This window comes from Stigmatopora argus, chromosome 19 (genome assembly GCF_051989625.1).
Source record: "Stigmatopora argus isolate UIUO_Sarg chromosome 19, RoL_Sarg_1.0, whole genome shotgun sequence".
NCBI lineage: Eukaryota > Metazoa > Chordata > Actinopteri > Syngnathiformes > Syngnathidae > Stigmatopora > Stigmatopora argus.
This window is the reverse complement of record NC_135405.1, coordinates 8,552,745-8,576,639: the sequence shown is the minus strand read 5'-3', so window position 1 is coordinate 8,576,639 and position 23,895 is coordinate 8,552,745. Positions and strand designations below refer to the sequence as shown.

The 23,895-nt window shown below is 41.1% G+C and overlaps 1 protein-coding gene across 1 annotated transcript; it reads left to right on the top strand.

Moving 5' to 3' along the window:
- Positions 1-10,630: 10,630 nt before the first annotated feature.
- On the top strand, positions 10,631-17,779 carry tbx18 (T-box transcription factor 18). The gene is made up of 8 exons (XM_077587897.1): positions 10,631-10,907; positions 11,511-11,655; positions 11,904-12,005; positions 12,399-12,570; positions 13,447-13,614; positions 14,921-14,985; positions 16,338-16,432; positions 16,518-17,779. Exons 1-8 carry the CDS (start codon positions 10,700-10,702, stop codon positions 17,051-17,053), a joined length of 1,491 nt encoding a protein of 496 aa, XP_077444023.1. The 5' UTR covers positions 10,631-10,699; the 3' UTR covers positions 17,054-17,779.
- The last annotated feature ends 6,116 nt before the right edge of the window (positions 17,780-23,895 follow it).

The following is a 23,895-nucleotide window of genomic DNA, read 5'->3' as shown; positions in this document are numbered from 1 at the left end:
CACACACACACATGACCTCCCCACTTCACCACTTCCTCATAGTTACACGATAACAATTCAGACGCTCTTACTTCAAGCTGCTCTTTTCTACTTCTGGCGAACCATCGTCCTGGAACAGAGATTTTGAGATTTAGTGAAGCTCAGACCACATTTTATGATCAATTCACACAGAAATAAAAGGATTCACATAGAACTGTGGTTAAAAATGTTTCATTTAAAAAAACAGACAGGATTCTACGTGCAAAGCAGTCATTTAAAGGGCTAAAAAAGGTTCAACTGTTCTTCAGTGGAAAACAAAGGTGTAGTTTCACACTAGCGCTTGCCATTGAACTCTATCACCACGTGTGTGTGTGTGTGTGTGTGTGTGTGTGTGTGTGTGTGTGTCTCAGATTGCAGTTTGTCCTACTGCCTCACTCAGTAGATCCAATACGCCGTGTAACGTGACACACACACACACACACACACACACAAAATATACTCTGCTCTGATTGGTGTTTCAACCATGAAGTGACACAATATCAGAAATTATCCAACATTGAATCAATGTTGTGGTTTAACCATGAACTGACAATATCAAGTTTATTCAACGTTTAGTTCACCTTGTGTTTCAACCATGAACTGAGTTTAATTATACAATAATTATCAAAGCGTTCTAATGTACTTGTAAAAAACACTGGCATCATAAAACAGACCGCATGTAATGCTTGAGTTATGAAATCCATTTTAAAAACTACAGTCATAATTTATGGGGGAAATCAATAAAAAACTTTTGTTCAAAACATATCTCATGTATTTCCTCCCCAATAAGTATCCTGTCACAATTTCCTTTTTTGCAATATATTTAAATTGGATAACTCTCATCATTTCTGTGACCCAAAATGGATAATCTGTAACTGCTTCCCTCTCCTGGCAATAGCACGACAGTGCATTTCACAGGTTATTAATGCTGATTCAGCACTTAAATTTCAACATCCAACAACAAATGTTGCTACTTCAACTACTCCCAATAACACATTCATGTACAAACAAATACATACACACACTAAAACCTAGAAAAATGGTGACAGCTGACAAAGTGCGGAAACTTCTTTATATAATTCTGCAAAGAACCAGCGACCATTTTCATCTATGAAAGTGTGTATGTGTGCATATCTACTATGTGCACACTTGTGTGTACGTGTGTGAGAGGAGTGGTGACGTGAGGCTTGGCCCCTTCAACTTTCTGCAGGGTTTCCCCACTGAAAAGGCCAATTAAAGTAAAAAACAAACACACACTGGTATGCACTGAACACACACAAACATAACCGCTCTTCTGCTAAAATGTCCTGCTTATTAAAGCAGAATGTGGTGAAGTTTTGTGAGTGCATGTGTGTGTTTAATGCATGTGTGTGTGGGTGTGTGTGTGGGTATGTGTGTGACACATGTGGGTCGAGCCGCCAGGAAATGACTGGTTCGCTTCATTCTTGTCATCACCTTCCAACATGTTTCTTTCACATTTCAATTTGGGGAGCGGCGCAGCGGGCAGCAAGCGCGCACATACACAATGTGCACGTGTGCACACCCGCTCCACATTAGCAGTGATGCTAGTTTTGAAAATATGTACTGTGAGTCATTAAAATGTGGGCGCAAATGAGAACAAAAGGCTTCACCGAATGATGATGTGATATTTTAGACTATAAACAAAATCATTAGAGTTCTTGTAGCTTCAACACAAACAAAACAAATCCAATTTTTTTGTACGGAACGATCTTGAAAAGAGTGAATGCCTGCATAACTATCTTAAAAATGAGAATTTTTTGGACAATAAAGGATTAATTCAATTTGGGAACAATTTTACAATGTGATTGATTCCAATTTTCCAAGCTTTTTTCTCCAGATAATTAAAATAGGACCGCTTACTACCACTGAAGCAACAAATGCGACATTTGATGCTTTCTGCAAAAGAAAGAAGAAAGCAAGGCACCTATACTTTAAAAAAAATAGACATGATCGAGAAAAACGGCATATTTGGCACAGTGGCATCAACGTCCACTTTGTGCCCGACAAGAGTGGCCGCTTGTCAGTGAAAAAACCTCGCCGTTGACGCCACTTGGCGTGCGCGTGAACACAATGGCTCGCTTAACGGCAGCGTTTGAAGGCGGGCTGTTAATGACGCTGCCTTGTGAAATATTCCCCACAGCGACGCCAAACACACCCCCTCATCTCTTCCCCTTCCTCTGCTCACCTCGTTTGGAACTTGCCTCGTTAAGAAAAAAACATTGGCGGACGTCAAAATGGACGCTCCTGACCAATAAGATCGATTATCCATTGCCGAATATCCCCGAAAGTGATAGCCGATTGCAATTAGGCCGCTATTAAAAGAGGGAATATTCCCTGAATATGCTTTCTGCTGCATAATGTTGTCACAAGTGCTCAATGCCAATGAAGTGCTAAGTGTTGCTTTTTATGGGGAGGAAACATACTGGAACAGCGGGAGTTTGTGTGCACGACACACACACAGAGGTGGAATCTGTTCCCAGTTACAACCTGTTCGCTGATGGTGCGGCCTCTTAAGCTTTTTCCTCTCAAGCTCATTAGCCTGGTGGTACTGTAGTGTGTGTGTGTGTGTTTGGGTTGGTGGGTGGGTGATTAGCGCGTGGTGGAATCTGTTCCCAATTGTGAGCTTCTAATTGGCCCGTGAAAGCGGGTCTCAGTCACTTGAGCCACGTGTTGCAAAACTACCAAGAAAGTATAAGGAAGGCGATACATGTCCACAAAAATAAAGATAATGCAGTTGCGATGCATTGAGGAGCGATGGATTTCCAATTGGATTCAATCAATGATCGGTCAATGCAAGCCATGACCATTAAAATGAATTTGATTTCTTGAACGGTCTAACGTAGTGAATGAGATAAATGTCAGGCTCTTTAACAAAACAAATGGCTGAGTGTTAAGACCTGCCGTATGCATACGTATACATCTATGTGTATGTATGTATATATGTGCTTATATTTATGTATGTGTATGTACACGTGTGTATATGTAGATGTATATATATATACATATATTGTTTTTTTCAGCAACACGCGTATTTATTTATATATTTATTCATGTATTTATTTATTTATTAACTTACTTATTACCTATCTATTTATGTCTAAAATGTCTTTCCTATTTCTGCATTCTCACCGTCTTGCTACTGTGACAACGAAATTTCCCGAATACGGGATGAATAAAGTTATCCAATCCAATTAAAGCCGTCATTACTGGGGGAAATATTCTGGGCTGTTTGCCTCATCTCAAAATTGGATGTGTTAATATGTTAACGTAAAAACACTTGTTTTACAGACCAACTGTGGTTAAGTTCAAATGACCAGCATTTTGGATTAAAAATATGATCGGTTGCACGGTTCTAATGGAGAATGAAAATATTATTCGTGCGGCTGGTCACACCAAATTGTTTTTGACATGGGGGATTGAGAAAATGTACTATCGAAAAAGCAGTAGTAGAAGAAGCTACAGCGACTTTGTAACACAAAACATCGCTCCTTCCATTTCAATTTAAAATCTGTTAAATCACGTTTCTGTTTTCTTCGAACAATTTGAAGATCTTTTAATACCTTTAGCAATGTATTCATCTCAGAAAAAGACCCGTTCAGTCATTGGTCGCTTTGCTTCTACTCGCATTCGGGAATAACAGAAACTTGTTTACCAACATGTCAGAAATATGCAATAAGGACAATTTGAAATGTTAGAATACGTCTTTTCATGCGTGCTGATATGATATAATCCGTTCTCGGAATAAAATATTGATCGGAATGAGTCATAACAATCCACTGAGGAAGAATCTGGTACCTGGTCATGAAGAAGAGCTTCAATGTAAAGCAGTCTGTGTGTCATCTTTGTCCTCATCGCTGTTGGAAAACATCTTAAAATGAAAAAAAAGAGGAGGAAATGGAATTAGAGGGGATTATTGACACGAGCTTCCGTCACACCTCTCTCACCGTGACACCTTTGTTGTGACTCGTGCAGTAAAAATGTGTTTCTGTGTGAACGCCACGCTGTAAAATGCATCCTCCAGTAATAGTGTGTGTGTGTGTGTGTGCGCGCGCCCCCCGTTCATTAAGCATGTGTTATGTTGTTAATAGTGCACCTCGTTGGCTGGCAAAAAAATGAGGCCGTTAAAGCGTCACAAAACTGTGCTGGTGTGCCCTACAAAGACTTGCCTATTTGTGTGTGTGTGTGTGTGTTTGTAAAAGAAAATGATGGGGAAAAATGGATTTGCGAGCTGCAGTTGCGGTTTTCTACCCTGGACAGGATAAACAGTGTGGGATTATATTGGAATACATAAAGTTGGGTGGAGGGCATGTGTAGTAGGACCAACGTGGTAAAATTAAGTATATTATATTAAATTAAATACAGGTTTTGGCAAGTCTGCAATAATATATTTTCAAAAATTCGATGTGCTGTTTAATTAGGTAAATTAAATAAAATAAGCAATCTATCAATTGAAAACACTAAACAGCACACAAATACTTTTTGTAGTGGAAAATGTCAGTTGAAATTTCCCGGAGAGTAAAAATTGAATCAAAATATGATTGAAATACACAGAAGCTAGTATTAAGCCGACAAAAACATTACAATTTGATTTGTTTTTAAGACTTCTGATGAAATGAAAATGTATGCAAGTTAGTTTGGAGTTTATTCTAAGGTCAAGCATGAACGCGACCTCAACTCCATTCCATTCCATTCAACATTTTACTAAGTTAACGGACGCTAGTCTTCCATTTTAACTCCAATTTTATGCGGGCTCGTCATCGAGATGTCCTGCTTGACGCATTTTGACATTGGGCCTTCCTTTGGGTGCCAGTCGCCTGCGCTAATGCGCTAATCTGCTGTTTACTCCAACCAGATGGAAAAGGAGAAAACAAGGGAAAGAAGAAGAAGTTACCTACAGAGCTCTCAATCTCATTAAAGCAAATTTTAAATGCCCCCTTTCCCCCTAAAATATGTATTTTTTAGGAGTCTGAAACCGATTAATAGGGAAATGGGAAAATGGATTTGACACGCGAGTAAATTCAATTGCACATTCAACTGGTAAGTCAAAGGGCTGAATTGGCGTCCTTCCACGCCTTTGGCCGCCTTTCATCTGCGGGCCTCAATGCCTTTGATTTTTGCACGTGCGGCTTTTATGGCAAGTTGTGTGATGTCCACGCCAAGCAAGCAACCCACGTCACGAGTGCAAGTACGAGGCAAAAGTAATGGGACACCTCCCGGATAGTGGAAAGTCAAGAAAACGTGGATTCTTGGCTTGATTGGAAAACGAAGGGCCGTGCAGATGCTGCTTGAAAAAGCCAACTTAAGTAAAAAATATGGAGTCATTCCAACACAAGGCGTATTTCCTGTAAAATTCCACATTTATGATCTTATTTGCAAGAGAAGTGTATTTGCTTTTTGGCACATTTGGAAGTTCACGTGAAGAAGATATAGTTGTTAATGGAATAATACTGAGGCTGTTAAAACATTAAAAGAATTTGACAGGGAAAAAAGTCCATTTTAAACTAAGGTATTAATTTTCTAATTAAACATGTATAATTAGAGGGGGTGCACAATTTTGACAAATGATAGTAGAAATATACTATGACAAAAATATGGATTGCATCACATGGAAAGTTGATGTTATAAGACTGTTTGCGGAAAAAATGTATGTATGTATTGTATTTTGAGGATAACAGGAAAAATAATTATCATTTTTTCTGTCAGTAAAGTTATTATTGGACGAAAAAAAACATTGAACTTGTTTAAGTAGAGAATGCATGTTTCATTCTTATTTTGTTAACTCATTCAGTGTCTTTTGATGGCGTTCATGAGGGAGGGTAGGAAAGACTAGTATATGCCAGGGCAAGATTTCACTGCAAGTGTCAATCAAGCTAAGATTTGTCATCCTGCAAAAACTACAATTAACTTTGTCCTTTTTGATTATCATGTGCGACATTTCGAAAAGACGGAGGCTCGCCGCGAGCATCAAAAGGTGGCAGATGGGAATATTTTCTCACTGTCATCACTTGGTGCACCGCGCTAACCCCGAAGGCCCATTCGCAGGGTGCCCCCCCTTTGCTCCACTTCCCCCCTTTTACCCGCCTTTCATCCCATAAAGGCTGAATCCAAACACTTTGACTTCCCCTGCACTCATCTTTTATTAATCACATCTCAGCGCCGCGTCGCCTGCGACGCACACGCACAGATTGACTTGAAAAAAAAGAAAACGCCTCGAGTGTTTCATACTCGGCGCACCCCGGGGCTCATTTAGGGCCTGAAGAGGTGTCGAAGAAGGATTAGCGTGCACGTACGCTCACGTGCACACGCACGACATGTGCACAGGCCGGGCCAAAGCAAAGCGGATATTCTGGGCGTTGTTGTTCCAGGTGTGGAGTCATTGGGGGTCTCCGTGCTGTGACCCCGTTATCCCGGGAAGAGGGAGGAAGAGACCCAGGATGAAAAACACATTTTTCGCCCGGGGCCCTATCAGCGCCGCCAAAAGCACACGAGAGGCTCCGTGCGAAATAAATGACCTTTGCTCGGCATTGGTGACTTCCGCCGTCACTCTTTGGCTCCCGTCGACGGGAATGGGCGTCCGATCCGTTTTGACTGGACGTGCTTTCCCCTTCATGGGTGTCTTAAATAGAATATGTCTTTTTGTAGAACAAACTCATATAATATGTACTCTGAGGATGGAAGTACATAAAGTATATCTGAGCTGGCAATGAATGAGTTTGTGTTTTTTTTGTCTATTCTTTTTACTATTTTTCCTTTTATACACTTAAAGCCAAGAACCAGGGTTCAACAGGACAAAAGGTCCAAGTGTGAAAATGCTTTTCTTCAAATCAATTGAAATATTTTTGTCGTTTTGAAGATTTTTGGGGAAAAAGATGCAGGTAAATTCAAACTCATAAGATACATCAATATTTTTTTCTTGAAATAATTGTTCAATTTTTATCATTTAGTTGTATTTAGTTTACCTTCCTCACAAATTCTGACTTTGACATAATAAAATACGTTTTCTATCCTAACAATTGGCATTTCCCACTTATTCCTCTCAATAGTAAAAAACAAAAACAATCTTTCCGCATGAATTTTTCTGATAAAATGATCCCAAATCTTGATCATTTTTGTTATTTCTCTTGTCCAGTCCACAATTCCAACTTCTCCAAACCTTCTGAATGACTGCAACATCTTAATAGTTTCTATTCCCTGTTTGTCAAAGCCTGGTTTTAATGAAAGCGCACGTTGCAATACATTGGAGTGGCTCCTATTTTATTTCATTTTTCTTTTTTTTCCAGTGGGAGACACCCAAACACATCGTCTTGCGATTGCTTTATGTTTGAAAAAGTCCAATGGGCCCATTAAAATATATATTCGGGGTGTTGCTTTGGTAATAAGTCACGAAAAGGACAAAAAAGGGGAGGAAAAAGATCAAGATGCTGGTTGGGAAAACAGTGGTAAAATGAGCTACAGTGCAACAAAGTGAGCAGCCATTTAAATTCAAAAGATGTAACATTTTTAAATATCAAGTTACATTTTTAAAGATGATCTAACGGAAGATAATCTAAAAAAAGGGGGAATTTCCAATGCAATAACAGAACTGATGTTATACCGCAATATGAAAGTGGATATTGTTTTTGTGCCAAAATGTAGTTTTGTTTGCTTTACCATGAAAATGCGGAAGGCAGAAATATGTTTCATGATATATAATGATTTCCCATATAGTTTTTTTGTGGATAAACTACTGCAAAATTGACGTGTTGGAATGAATGTGCTTTGAACGCACTCCTAAATGTAAAGTATTATTGTGATATTAAAACGCGGCATAAAGTACGCGCTTGTCAGGGGAACACATGTAATGTGTGTGTGTACAGCTTTCATGTTGCTGTTCAAATGGAGTCATTACCACCAATTAGGAAAAGGTAAAAATAGGAACGGGCGGCAGAAACACTGGCACACTTTCTTTCCTCTTCTCACTATAAAAAACTGAATGTGTTTGTGCACATTTGGACGCCCTAAACACGCCAATAAAAAGCCATTCCTTCAAAATGCGCTAAATGCTAGTTAGAGGGCGTGCAAAGGCGGGATTAGCGCCCGATTCGGAATTTTTTTTATGACTTTGTTCTCTGATTTAAAAAAAAAAAGAAATCTTAAATGTTTCCAGTTGTGCCGTAGAAAGAAAAGCACTGAAACTAAGTGTTGTTGTGCCTCTTTTTAAAGATGCACGTGTGCCCCCCGCCCCTGAAAGCTCAATTACGAGCTGCAGATGTTTGCCTTTCAAGATTGTGATTTTCACGTCATCGTCGGAAGCGTTTGCTTGGAAACTATATTTCTAACTTTTGTCTTCTTTCAAATTCCATGACATGTCATTTTAAACTAATCGTCTTTGACTAAAAATAAAATAAGAAATTTAACTCTAGAAAAAAACTATATTTTGGGGAACAGTACAAGCCATATTTTCAACAATCTGAAACAGGACATGTTTTCCACTAGGGGTCGATACCTGATGAAGATGGCATCATTGACAAACAGGTGTTCTGTGAATACACTTAAGCATACTAATAAAAATATATGTTTTCTTTAATGGGCCTTAGGTGATTTTTTTCCTTCTTGTTTAAATATAATTTTAGGTGCCTATGTATATTTTTGCCACGTGTCATACAGCCTGCCTCTTAAGTATTTTATTTATTTATCTATGTATATAATATTTTTGTATAATTATTGGGATGTATAATCATACAAATTCCTTTGTGTTGGCTTTTTGTGTGGTGTACTCGTATTGTTTAGATGTAATTTAAAAAAACTAGTGCATTATTGCAAACCTTCAACTCTCACAAGACTTGGAGAATTTGCAATATAAATAAATATAGTAAATATGCATACAATTAATTCATGATAGTTAATTTCATGCTAAAACTGATTGCTCTTTATTCCCTTTAGTTCTGTATTCATCACTCTACAAAGGGTTTGAAAAATCTTAACATTTTAAATAGATGAGGTCACCCAAATATAATATTATATCAAATTAAATGGGGTTATTTTTTTTAATTTGAATTCAAACAATGCACATTTTGCACATTGCAGGAGTGTTGCATTGACACTGCATTCGTGCTCATCCGTTTGGAGTCAGTGATTCATTTTCTGAATATGACCGCAGGAAGAAGAGGCCTGCACGGCCGACGCGCAGACACGCGCTGGTTCGAGGAGCGACGCAGACAGACACGTTTCTGACACGCGCAAAAGCGTTAAAAACCGTTCGAATAGGCCCCTCCCCCTCCCAGACAACGCGTGCTCATTGGCAAAAGTGGCACGCGCAGGTGAGCAAAAGTCAGCTGCAGTCACTTATAGGTACTCATTTTTTTACTTCCATGTAGATAAATACGTGCATATAGGAAAGTATCAAATATTAATAATTAAAATGGAAAAAACTGCATTATTTTCCTACTGCTGCCAGATATGAAATTGCTACATAATAATAACAACGAGTAATGGAAGAACTTATAAATCACGTCAGTTGCAAGATTGATGTTTTTAAATATATGCTTTTAAGGTTATTAATCATCATTTTTAAATTACCAGCAATATTGATGAATGGGGAAATTTGCAACAGTTGAAATAGACTGTATGAAGCATGTCAGTTTGAAATACAAAAAAATAAAGCCTTGAAAAAACCCAAAGACTATTTCATACTTCTGACATTAAAAGAACTTGTAAATGCTCAAGCATATGTAATTTAAAGCCAAAAACATGCATTTGAGCAGCTGTCATCTTCATTTAACAGCTTCATTTTAAAACGCTGCATTTACTTTTTACGACATCATTTATTGTGCGTAAAAAGTCACACGTTTTTAAGGCCTAAATAATTCCAAGAAAAAAATCTTACCTTCACTTGCTTGCTCATCGGTGGTCAAATTCAAACTTCAGGACCCCAATCTAATTAAAAAGAAAAGGTACATATGAGTGATAATAAAGGCCAACCGTGCATTGCATATTTAATTCTGCAGTCATACTTTGCACGTGCAAAATAATTCAGATTTACATATCAACTTTCACAGTACAATAACTCATTTACTCTATGGTGTATTTTATCCAAGTTACTCCAAGTATTTTTGCATGCATGTTCTTGTTTCAACCTGCAAGACACCGTTATTTTACATAATCATAAGTGTATATATTCTTCAAAGAGCGATTAAATATCCTGATAAAGTGATATTACTGTAAAGATTAGACTTCTGACTTTGTATCTAATCCTAACCATACCTAAATGGATCTTTTCGTTAATAGAGTCCAATTTCTTATTTCTTTCTGAAATGTTGCATCCTATTTCGATTCAACCCTTTGTCTCGCGTGTGTTATCATGACCGCAATATAAAAGTAAAAGAAAAAAGAAGAAAAAAAAGTAATGTGTCCGCCGGGTTTGATCCAGGGCTGCTCACCAGTGGGCGTGGCCTGAGGGTCGAGCGCTTCCTGAGTAGTGAGAAGGACGACTCCCGATTGGTCGAGTCTGTCCCTGACTGACAGCTCCTTGTGTCCCTTCTTCCTTTTCCCCTTATAATGTCGACACCTCCCTCCAAAGAAAGCGGCGGATGACCAAGACGTCAGAACGCGGAGAAACTTGCACCCAGGAACACTTTCGTGGAGGCCTCCTACCTCGTCTCGGGACTTTGGGATCCGTGTCATGGCCGAGAAGCGGCGCTCGCCGTGCGCGCTCAGCGTCAAGGCGCACGCCTTCTCGGTGGAAGCGCTCATCGGGGTGGAGAAGAGGCGCAGGACGGCCGGGGAAGGCGCGACGTCGCCCGGCTACGACGTCCCGAGAACGCCCGGCAGCCCGGAGCCTCCGGCGGCGAGCGGGGCGAGCGGGGCGGAATATACCAGCGACGGATCCCGTAAGTACGAGCGAGGCTGGACCCGAAAACTGCAAAGATGGAAGAAAGTTACAGATGTTTAGACTTCTGACCGCTATTGTTTGACTTGACGTGACTCCCACAATACATATTACACACATGGTTATATTTCACAGTCAACATAGGCCCGCTGGAAATGACTCCAAAAGCAAATCAAGATGCTGAATTTCCTTCATTATCGGCGTGTTTCAAAGGAAAGACGCGATATTACGGTCAGCGCGCGTGCAAAAACTGTGCGACAATTACGGCTCCGAGTAAACACTCCGTAAACACGCTAAGCCAATTAGCAGCAAGAGAAAACGCACCGAAAAGCGATGGAAACTTGGGAAAAGGCATTTTTTTATGTCTCGGGGCCTGCGATGCAAAAGTATCCTGCGATAAATTGCCTTACATATCGGAATAATCGATAAATGAAACCCATGCATCAATTTAATGTGTCCCAAAAAAGCCAAATATTGTCTAAAATCGATACATACGCACATATGACTTGTTTAAAAAAATCAAATTTACTACCCAGTGATGGATATTATACGTGTGCATATTTTTGAAATAATCCAAATAGTATATTCGGTGTTTGTGCAATAGAGAGCGAGGACGCGCTCGTGTTGAGCCCGCAGCCCACCGCGGCCGTTTGCGGCAGCGATGACCCACGCGTGGAGCTCCAGGGCTCGGACCTGTGGAAACGATTCCACGAGATCGGTACGGAGATGATCATCACCAAGGCCGGAAGGTAATATGCAGTTCTGAATTCTTCATTTCTGGGCAATATATATACATAGTTATAAACAATTTGCATCTGTTGTCAGTGTCATTAGGTTCAAAGCCACCCATGACTTGACACAGTCCACTTTAATGGGATCCAGTGTACACTAAATATATTGTTTGAATTAATTAAAAATTCCAAACTTTCTACAAATAAGAATCCCACACATGACAGATAATTCGTAGATATACTATTCAATATATTTTTTTTCCTAGGCGGATGTTCCCTGCCATGCGTGTGAAAATGTCCGGGTTGGACCCACACCAGCAGTATTACATCGCCATGGATATCATCCCCGTGGACAATAAACGATACAGGTAAGAAAAATAGCATTTAGAACCTATTCCAATCACAATTCTTTTTTTTTCAAGACACAAATGGCACTGGGTACATGTTGTTTAGTTGTTCCTTTTGGATTTTTAACCTCGGCGTGCAAGGTCAAAGCAGCAAATGTGCTGTAATCCGACCAAAAACAAAACAAAACCAAAAAAAAACACAACATCCCAAGTGCCTTTTGTGCATAAATTAATGCTACTACATTTACATGTAGTGCAACACATTCTTCTTTTTCTCCTACATTGCATTTTTCAAGCAATATAAAGAATCCCAACTCCAAAAATCTGCCATTTCTTATTATTTGTACAGTATTTCAGTTCACTTCTTTGGCTTTCCCCCTAAATTACTTTCTCGTGTGTTGTGTGTGGTTGAAGGTACGTGTACCACAGCTCCAAGTGGATGGTGGCCGGCAACGCCGACTCCCCCGTCCCGCCCCGGGTCTACATCCATCCGGACTCCCCCGCCTCCGGGGAGACGTGGATGCGACAGGTGGTCAGCTTTGACAAGCTTAAGCTCACCAATAACGAGCTTGACGACCAGGGACATGTAAGTCACTGCACTATTATCATACCTGATTTTATCATTTTAACTTGAATTGACCATGTTACTAATAATATGGGAAAAATGACAAACTCATCTTTAACACCATGTCCATTTTGATGGCAAAAAAATCACAGGCCTACAACTGAATGGGACACTGCATATCTCTTAAACCTCAATTATTATGAATAATATCACTGACATCATCATTCTAATAATTAGTATAATTGGGAAATGACTCCCACAAGAGAAATATTACTGCATTTGTATGTGAAATAAATATAACTTAAAGATAATTAATCAATGTGTGATTTACTTGTTGAAACACTAAAAAAACACTCAATATTTACTACCTTTTAATTAAAAAAAAATCCAAATGAGAAAATCAAGTCAATCCTAATTCTAGAAAATTCAGGCAAGTGATTTTCCAGTAGTTCTTACCTTAATTGATCAAGTGCGTTGAAAGACTATAGCAAGCATTGATTTGATTGACAAATTTTTCCTATGATGTCAATTAGTTTCAAATTCAAACCAATGTAAAAAAATGTATAGAAAGTCACATTTTATCTTTTGTTGGAAAGCAAACTCTGGATTCACACCCTTTGCTGTTATCGTTACCGTATACCATTGCAACTCAAATAAACTTAAATACGTACATAGCATTCTGCGAAATATCCCTTACTCTGGAGAGCGCTCATATCTCAAGGCAAAACTCTTAACCACCTACGTATGTCAATGATGTTGCATTTGGCAAGACTCAAACAATTTGAGCAAGAGTAGGCGGTGGAAGTACAAACAAAGCACCGCTAACTATGACAACCAGTGTCAACACAATATTAGCTCACTCAACATGAAACCCTCACTTCTTCCTTTCTATTTTAGATAATCCTGCACTCTATGCACAAGTACCAGCCGCGGGTGCACGTCATCCGAAAGGAGTGCGGCGAAGAATTGTCCGCGGTGAAGGCCGTACCCACTGGGGACGGTACGCGCACCTTCTCGTTCCCGGAGACGGTCTTCACCACAGTCACGGCGTACCAGAACCAACAGGTTTGGACATACTCGTCAACACCTCAGTCAGCCTCTCCAAACTCATGAAAAGAATTGGAGTCGAATTTTGCACCACATTTGAGTGCAGGCCTCAGCCACATCCTCATCTCGCCTTCTCAGGCCCGCCCTGACTGTTCTCACTGCCAGGTTCTCAGCTGGCGTGAATTTGGACCCACTGGGGTCGCTAAGCATGGGTGGGGGGTGGGATTGGATAGAGTGGGCAACCCGCTTGAACGGATTCTGCACTTCAATTTGAAAGTTTTAAATGTAAAGCCAAGTAATTAAAGCATGTAGTACCGTAGATCCTTCTAGAATTGAAGGACATTTTACGTTATATAGCGATATATGGGGACACTTTGTATCCGAATAGGTTATCGATTTGCTCCTACCCAAAATGGGTATATAATTTTAAAGAGATATCACTGTATTACAATGGAACCATGAGGTTCCCACCAAAATTGTCTAAAAGATGAATATTCCCTTTTCAGTCAAGATGTAGTCGACTACTTGCCTTGTCAATGTCATTCCCTCATGAGTCTTTATGTAACCATGTTATGCATGCTAAATAAGACCTTTTTTCCTTTGCTTAATTACATTAGTAAGTTTGTCCCATTGCTCAGCAGTGACAGCTAAATTTAACTACTTGCTTCATTTTCTGAGGGAAAAAGCATCAGTACAAAATTAGAAATATCTTGCTGTGATTAGACGAAATATTGTAAATATCAAAGAAATGATGTCGGCATTGAGCTGTAAACTGAGCAAATCAAGCCTTTCTTATTATCGATGAATAGCAGAAAACCTGAAGGCATATTTTTCAAGAATTTTTAAACCACAATGCCCTCTGATTCAAGGATAATCCTATTAGTACAAACTCTGCAACTGTCAGTGATGGTTTTTCCATTAAACAAACCCACTGTTGTCCCTTAAAGAGTATGGCTCTCCAAATTTGGGAGTTTCCATTTTGGAAAAACGACAAAAAAATATGGGCACACAGAGGGAAAAAAAAAATCTTGCCGTGTAGGCTTTTTAAAAAGACACATTTTTGCTTAATCCTGCAAACTAACAGAGAACCTGAACATCTGACGTTGGCTGCGGGTCACGAGGGTTGAAACAATTCTTTTTTGACCGGGAAGCGTCACATGTGCGGCGGGGCAAACACACTGCTTCAGTTTCCCCAAATGCCAAGAGTCAAAAAGCATAATGTCGCCGCACACGAGCGTGGTTTACACAAACAAAAGGCTACTTCTGCTGGCATTCTGTGTGTGTTGTCATAAGATTTGGGGGGATTTTTTTTTCTGTTTTCCAGATAACACGCTTGAAAATTGACAGGAACCCTTTTGCCAAAGGTTTCAGAGACTCTGGAAGGAATCGGTGAGTGGAGGATTTCGCCGCCGCAACTGGGTCATGTTTGATATTCTTGCTGGCCTGTGGGTTGTTTTTTTTTGTTGTCACGGCTATTCCAGTGTGATATTACGGGAAAGGAAAAAGTGCAGCATGCATTTATTTGTTCTTCTTCCACGCAAGTGTACGACGGGCCTCTAAGAATGTGAGAATCCACGCAGAGTGGAAATAATCAAGTCGTACCGCAGCCTTCAGGAGATTTAATCTTGGCGTATTTGTCATTTTGTTATTGTGGCGGAGTGACGAGTAAGATCGGATAACAGACTCTGAAATATTAAAAGTAAAATAGGAGCATAAAACGTGCAGTTTTAACCAACAGCAACTTGCACGGAGAGAGAAACTGAATTCTTTAGAGACATACTGCAACATTATGGAAAGTAAAAGGGGGAAAAAAGAAAATATTTAGAAAAAATTTGAGAATTTGAATTTAAAAAAAATAAAATGTCTGAAATTTGTCAGACTCACTTCTCATACAATGAAATGAAATATATAGATGTGAAATCTACAGATTTTTAGTTTTTTTCCTTAAAGCTTGTCACCAACCACAATGACAAAAACCATACCAAAATTTATATTTTAAAACAAGAATAATTCTATAAAAATACTAACAAAAACATTACAAGAATATTAAAATGAACATTTTTTTTAAATTACTACATTTTGTGACCATGTCATCCATACAAATAATCAAAATGTCAATTCTTAGGAAAAGCCACAAGACAAAATATATCACCGATAAAAATAGATCAGAATAATATGATGAAATTTAACAGCTCAATGTCAGAGAAAGAAAAATATCCGCGACTTCCTTGGATTTTACCAGAAATGTAGGGCCAATTTTCTTAAAGTCGGCTTACGATGTTATCCAAAAAAGTATGTTTCCATTGCTTTTTCGAATAAGTTAAAATTGCACGATGTGTTCATGCTTTTCGCGGGGCATCTTGTGTAAATTATCGCCGCGGCTTCAACCCCGCGGGTGTGCGCATAGTTTTGGGGGAGGTGACTTTCATCCTCACGCTAACAAGGTCTTACAGAAGAGTTGCATTAGGCCTCCACGCCAACCCACCTTGGAGGACGGGTGGGCGGCGGGGGGGTTTTATCCCACCTCATAAATCCTCACTGTGGCTTCCTGCCTCCTTGCTCCTGATCGGCTCATAAATGCCGCGTGAAAGCAATTACTTCGGAGCGCCCGGCTGGCAGCGGCCAATGGCGACGTGGCGTTTATGCACCCTCGTTACCTGGGCAGACACAGAGAGAGCCCAAGATGGCGGCCAGGTGCGCGCTTTACGAGGCGGGGCGGCTAACGTGATTTGTGTTCGCAGGATGGGCCTGGAAGCCCTGGTGGAGTCGTACGCCTTCTGGCGGCCGTCGTTGCGGACCCTCACCTTTGACGACATCCCCGGCATGGCCAAACAAGGTGCGGGGGGATTTTTATTTTAGAAGAAACGGGCGCAACCTTAATTAAAATAAGCTTCATCACAATCAAATGTCTATTTATGCAGGAGTCCCGGGGCCCCACGGAGGTATCGGCGCCTCAGCACACCTGCTCTCCCCTTCGCCATGCTCGTCGCCCTTCCAGGTGTGCCCCCTTAGTCCGACCGACTTCCCCTGCAACCGTCCGGCCCTCCCGCTCCACCGCTACGCCACCCCTACGGATCCCTTTCCGCCGCCCCGGGGCCCGGCGTCCTACGAGGGCGAAACCTTCTGCCCCCTCCCCCTCCCCACGTCGCAACTGGGCTACCTGTCCGGCCCCGCCCCTCAGAGCTACACCGGGCTCCGCCTTCACACGCCTCCCTACGGCCTATACGGCTACACTTTCCCGCCCTCGCCCCGCCTGGCTGCCAGCCCGGACAAAATGGGCGGCGCCGCCAACCAGCAAAACGCCCTTCTGGGCTCGTCCCCTAGTGGGACGCTAACGGACAGCCTCGGGGTGCTCGCCGCCGGACAGCAGGGGTTCTTATTCGACTCTAGGACTTTGGGGCTGGCGGGCAGCACGTCGGGGAGTGGGGGCTCGCAGGTCGCAGCCCATCTAGGCTGAAATTAGTCATCATACATTAAAAAAAAGACACTCGGGAAAGCTATGAACTTTGAGAAAGCTTTCCGTTCATGCATTTTCTGTAACGCTTATCCTAAAGAAGGTGAGCTGAAGCCTATAGCAGCTGACTGGTTGAAAAGAAGGATACACCCCTCGGATGGTCGCCGGCCAATCACAGTGATTACAAAACTGGGGTAAAAAACTGGAAGCGATTATGGAAAGAGAAGGCCCAGTGACATGAAGTGAGCACTTTTGTTCTTGTTGTTGGTGAGGAGACGAAAAACTTTCTTTTTAAAGGAACAACAATCAGTATTGGATATTAAAATAATAATAAAGTCACATATGCATTGAATGAATATTTTAGGCTGGATTGACACTGTGGGTCTGAATTCCAATTAAGGCTGGAATCACTCTTCAGCTGTACCCTAATCCAAGTGTATAACAATATATTTATTTTTGTTCACTGTGTATTTAAAAGTAGATTTTGACACATCCCACATAGCTGTGTTTCTATTCACTAAACACAAAGAAAAAAAACTTGCAAGGGCAGACACGCAAATATACACCAAGGTAGACATTTACACGTGAATAACATTACATTTTATATAGTGTATTGTTGCCCTCATCTATGTATAAATACAGTATAAATAATTAAAAGGACAACAGTTTTTGGAATTCTTCTCCTTACAGATTTCTACACGTTCAATCAGCCAAACACGGGTAGACAAAATTTGCCAATCAGTTATTAAAATCACAATGATTTTTTTTCTATCAAAAACTGGAAAGGTGGTAAAAAAAATGGAATATGGACCAGGTATTGCAGTATTTGGGGGAAACCTACTACACCCAGTATACCAAAAGAGCTAGAAACCATACGATGCCTATTGGCTAGTACTTGTAACGAGACGGCCTTTTGCAATTACGCACCTGCTTTCCAACCATGAACTTGTCAGACACGAGCGTGCACACCATTGTTGAATTGTCATACCGCTTTTTGTGTAATTAATCTCAATCAATTACAAACAATGTTTACACTATCAAATTACTTGCCTCTATCTTGATGTGGGTTCAACACTATAGCCAGAATATTTTAGACCTTCAACCAATATCATTAGTTCTTCTTGACTTATGATTACACCGAATCCTCAATTTACAATTTGTGAGCAATTATATAAAAGTACAATCATTATAGTGTGAATTTTGCTGATTTCTAAGGATGTTCTTTGCTACCATTGTACAGAACTGTAAATGTCGACTCAAAGTTCTTACAGTGTCACGACAACAGCAAAAGCACTCAAGTGATTTATGCGCTGGTAACATGTGGAATACCTCGCACATACATGCGCAAACACACACTTCACAGGGACGTGTCACACCAGGGGGGAATACATTCCAAATGCCCCCGATGTGAACCTTGACATCTCCAGCGGACTAGCCCAAACCCTGATCTTATTCCAACGCAGCCATAAAGAGTGAGCGTGAATAAAAGTGTTGCGTAACGGAGTCAACGAACACCCCTCGCCGACCAAGCGCTTTCTCTCTCTCTCACACGAGAGCTAGGGTGTTCGCCAAGGCGGGTGTGAAGGTGCGAATGTGTGCGGCAACAGGTGGTTGAGACTTCTCAAAAGGTCATGCTGATCCCAGAAAATCCCAAAGAACCCCCACTGGCCTTCTTCCCTCCTCCTCCAAAGGCATTCTCATTGGATGACCGCATCGGTCAAGTTAGTCCAATGCTAAAATGTGTTCCTTACACGCCGCTCCCAACATTCAGCAGTTAACAGCACGTACAGTAATGTCATTTCTGCATCAAAAGTAGTATTTGGAATATGAAATTATATTCATGGGGTTCAATTATTCATCATAAGAGGTTTTGCTATGAAAACACAAATTTTTGGCACAGCAGATTTGACCACAAAAGCAGAATCCTAGCCTGACTTTTTCCCTTTCTTAATGACACACTTGACTCAAAATGAAGCGAAGAAGCCTTGCCATGTTGGTGACATATCCAAGAATTGGGCATCCCTGCAAAATTGATAAAAAGACGAAGAAAAACTCATTTCTTGCTGGCTCGAGCTGCTCACTGTCAACAAGAGGGTGAGGGGACGCTGACAAGACGAGCACATGTGAGCAGGAGAGGATCTTATTTTAGATGGCATGGAATGGTGGCCTTGTTGCCCAAGAGTGACGGGCGAGACGGGACCCCCGTCTGCTACTACACACACACACACACACTCAACAGCTTGCATACAGTATCCAGAAAATAAATTCCAAGTTGGACTCCACTTTAAAATGCAAAAATACTGGTTTCAACCTTTAACGGATCTTTACAGGATATTTGTTTTGATATGGACGCACAGTCACATAAAGATATTCAGCCAGGGTGGGGACACAAACACTTGTCTACGTCCAGGTGCCAAGGTGTCAAATCTGTCACCCTAGCTGCCAGGAGCAAGTTAGGGGTGCAGGGTTGGGCGGTGGGGGGTTTCTTTGCATGGGCCAGTATCTAGGCATGTGTGTGAGAAGTGTGATAATGTACATTGCCCCCATTTTGAGGGAGAACACTAACATCTCTCACCACTGCAGTTAGTATTTGCATAGAATCCAGTTGTGTGGTTTCAGCCATGCTCGGCATGGAAGCACGCATTTGCATTACGGGCCTCCGACGCGTTGGCCTTGGCTTTGTGGACGTAGGGTTCGTGACTGGGCATTAAAAGCTACAGGTGAGGTCATTGTGGGTAGTGGTAAGAGGTTCAAGAACCCTCCAGAATCAAACATTGTCCAAGTGTCAGGGAACTGTTGAATTGCCAACGTAGTTAAATGAAGTTTTACTGAAATAGCCTCAAGTTCCAGGTTTTGGACCACATGCATATTTCAGATATCCTTGAGCACTTTCAAGAACTGAAACACTGCAAAGCAGGAACTTGGTCTTGATTAAGGTTTGATGTCCACCTGTGTTTTTGGTGAGCGAGTTAGGATGCATAAGAAGGCTGGGCTGACACAGTGGGTGTGCCGAGGCTCAGTTAACCGCCTGAGCCGTTAACGACTCGACAGCTATTTGATGACAGTCGCAAGAACTCGAGCTTCGAGGCTGTGCTTTACCTTACAGCTGTTAAATCTTTGTCAAGTCAAGTGCTGATTTACGACGCGCCACCCATGATCGTTACGGTGGATTCAGAACCATAGGAGAGGACAAATAGAATTGTGGGATACAATTTAAAATCCCGAAATAAGATGTCGGAATGCCAATATCTCACAAAGAGTCAAAAAACTAAAAATTTTAAGTTTTCCGCTAACTCGACTCGAGCAGTAACCGAGCCGAAACATTCCAGGGACAGTCCAGCTCGCATGCTTTCGCTATTTTTAGACAGTTGATATGACGGATAAGGCGGAAACCACACTTTGGATAGAAGAAGTAGAACCCAGACAGGAGGTGACTGGGAAATCAAATAAGTCTTCCATCACAAATAAAATCTGCTCTAGCCTTTACTGAATTTTTCTTTGAGGTTTCTGGTCTGCAGTGATAAAAAATGTCAGTTTGCCAGGACATTGCTTTCTACTCTTGCGGATTATGAACGATTTGGATGGAAAATTCCAACATTTTGAGAGGTCAGATGACATGAGAGCGAGTCTGGCAAACTTCATTCATTTATTGAATGAATAATTCCATGATTGGAAACAATCCTCCACTCCTCAAGGTGGCAGTAGTCAAACCTAAGTAATGTAAGGCCATTACTAGGTGGATATGTTTGGACGTAACCAAAACAAAGCCTTATCTTGACCCCAACGCCCACATACGAGTGTGTATAATGTTTCGAGGTCATTTATAGACCAGCAGCTCATCAATCTCAATAGTGTGGAGCAAGAGCAAGAGCTGATGAAACAACCGACATGATCACTGTTCAGTAGACGAGTGTAAATGGGAGGAAGGAGAAAAGATGAGGAGGAGGAAGAGGTGAAAGAGCATGGTGGGAGTGGAAGAAAGATCAGGATGGGAGAAAATAAGAGTTTACCACAGGAGGTGACCCTAATGACTTGGTAAAATAGTTTCTTTGCTTTAATGCAACTCCGGGCTAAAGTCTGAGTGGCATGTAACCAATGAAACAATAGCTACATCCTTTTTTCTGCTATATTTAACTCTCAAATACTCCCTTTAACACTTGGCACTGTGAACTGTATGTACGCTGAGGTTAGTTGTTTTTTAAAGTGACAACAATCTTCAATTATGATATTTTGGCAGGAAACGTGAATTCGATACACATGATTGTTTTTGGTGGGTTGTACAAAATGATGCGAAAAAACAAAACAGCAAAGCACCTGCTCACAGGAAGCTAAAACTATTCTGCTTTCTGCTATCCCTTTACACGCAGGCGCCGCTCCCCCTGTTACTCCTCAGATACAACCTTGGAATTTATCATTGCACGCTAGACGGGTCACATGCTAAGGCAATGTATCACATTCGGCCTCGTATGTGTGTGTGTGAGATAGGGCAGAGGGTCGTTCAGGAGGTAGGCATGGTGAGGGAATATTTGTCAATGAGCTGTGAAGCTCTGCTGACACAGGACAATATGTCTTGGTACAACAGCAAAACATCACACACTCCCGCACCCGCAACAAATATTTACATGGTCATGTTATGTTGAAAATACTACAACGACACTGACATCATCTAGTTTTCCACCCATGATACACCAATTTTCTAGTTTCCAAGATGACACGCATGTAGTAGAAAAAGCTAAGACGACGTGGAACGATGGATTAATTACGTTAGACAGAATACAGGTGGATAAGATTTGGGCTAGAGAGTCAAGGTAATGCATGACATCTTTTTTTCCAGCATTTTTCTAGGTTGGATGAAGGAGGCCGACATCAAAGCAGCTCAAAATGTTTACGCGTGCAGCCGCATGGTGTATATTTTGCTGTATATTTTGCCTGCCGCTCGCAGAGGCGGGCGGTAGCGACGGCAGCTGCGAGGAGACGTCACATGTGCCATTCCTCACACTTCAACAGCCAGCGCCAACGCGATTTATGTACGCGGGGAGAAGGACACATAAACAGAGGTGGCGGGGTTGAAATAAACAAAGACGGGAGGAGCTGATGGGCGATAATGCCGGAATAAGAAAGGGAAAGCAGGAGGAAAGATAAATAGAGGACGCAAATGGGATGGGGAAGTAATGCATTGACATTAAATGTTCAAAAATCACATAAGTGACACACCTTATAGAAAAGGAATACCAACAATAGGTCCAAATGATAACAAACCGCATCAAGTCGCACAATCTCACAAACTTTGAGGGGAAATTCATCAGAAATTTTGCGCAAGCAACCTTAGTTTGAACATTTGCCTTTTCTTTTGCTTGCTTATGGACAATTAGGTACTTAAAATGTAATACAACAACAAGCTATTGTTCAGGAAGAGCATTTTCCAACGTGTTGGCAAAAAACTCAACTATTTACTGTTTATGTGGTCTTGCTTTGGCTTCCTTTTTATTAAGCGGCTTGATTTATTACCTCACAAACAAAGGTTAAACTGTAGCCATATTCACTGTTGCCAGGTGTAAACCTTGCATCTACAAAAACATCACTTTTCGGAAAAAAATAAACATTTCCATGTGTGCAAATGGTAATCAATTGGATTTCAACTTGGATATCTTTATGTATTGTGTCTACTTTGGTTAACTGGTGGAACTCGGATCTACAGAACACAACTCCCCATGTCATGGAGGTCCGTTGGTGAGAAAAACTACCCTCGTTTGTTTCTTTTTAATAGAGCAGCTGACCAAGCGTGCGTGCGTGTTGCTTTCGGGGATCATTCTCCCGTGACGTTCACGTCAACGACCCAAAGATGTCAACAGAGGACCCTGCTACGCCCGGTCGCCGCACATGCACGACTAACACCATGTGCACGTGTGATGTGATGGGTCCCCTGGGGCGCTCGCTCACTGATCGGCTCGCCTGCCGAGTTTGTTGCCGTAGGAACGGAGCGGGCGCTGCTTCGCAACCACCCAGGAAGAGCTGTCAATCAGGCCCACCAAGTAGACAACTTACACTTGAAAATCTCTAAAATGATGTTAAAGTCTGCAGTCAAAAGCTCTTTAACGCTTTTAAATTGGGGGTGAAGGGTGTTAAAGCTGTCTTTAAAGGGTGCAGAAGAGTAGCTTGAAGACAATGAGCTCATCTTTCCAATTCAAAGCAGACGTTGCTTCATTAATTTTGGCATGGGGGCAGGGGGGGGTTATCCATATGGAATTTCTACATGATGAACACTCTCCTAAATCATCTTTACCTCTTTGCTGACACATTTTATGTATGACATCACCACTCGCATACAGCCGCTAAAGGGTGCAAACAATTATAAAGTGCTTGAAAGTCAAATGGTGGATTTTGACACCTCCCGGGATACTTGTTTAAATGTCAGCAGGCATAAATATCTACAAGACGTAGGGGGAAAAAACCCAAGAAAAATGCTTGGTTTTAGGATGATAATTAGCCATTTGTGTTTAAAAATGCAAAACAAGGAGAAGGCTGCTACTCGTTGCTCATTCGCCACAAAATGTCAGCTTCTACCTATTAACCCTTTCTTGCATGAATTGTTTTTTTCCATCCACATTGTTTACATTCATATAGAACCGGGGTCTCAAACTTGCGGCCCACAAGCCCCCAATTAGTATTAGTGTTATTAGTGTATTACTGCTGAAAGAATTGCAAATAAAATGTATTCAATGAAACATCTATTTAGGGAAAATACATTTAAATAGTAACAGAAAAGAAAACAACTAAAAAATATGAATAGAAATAGTAATATAAACAACTAAAAAAGCAAATGAATAAAACATGAATAAATAAAA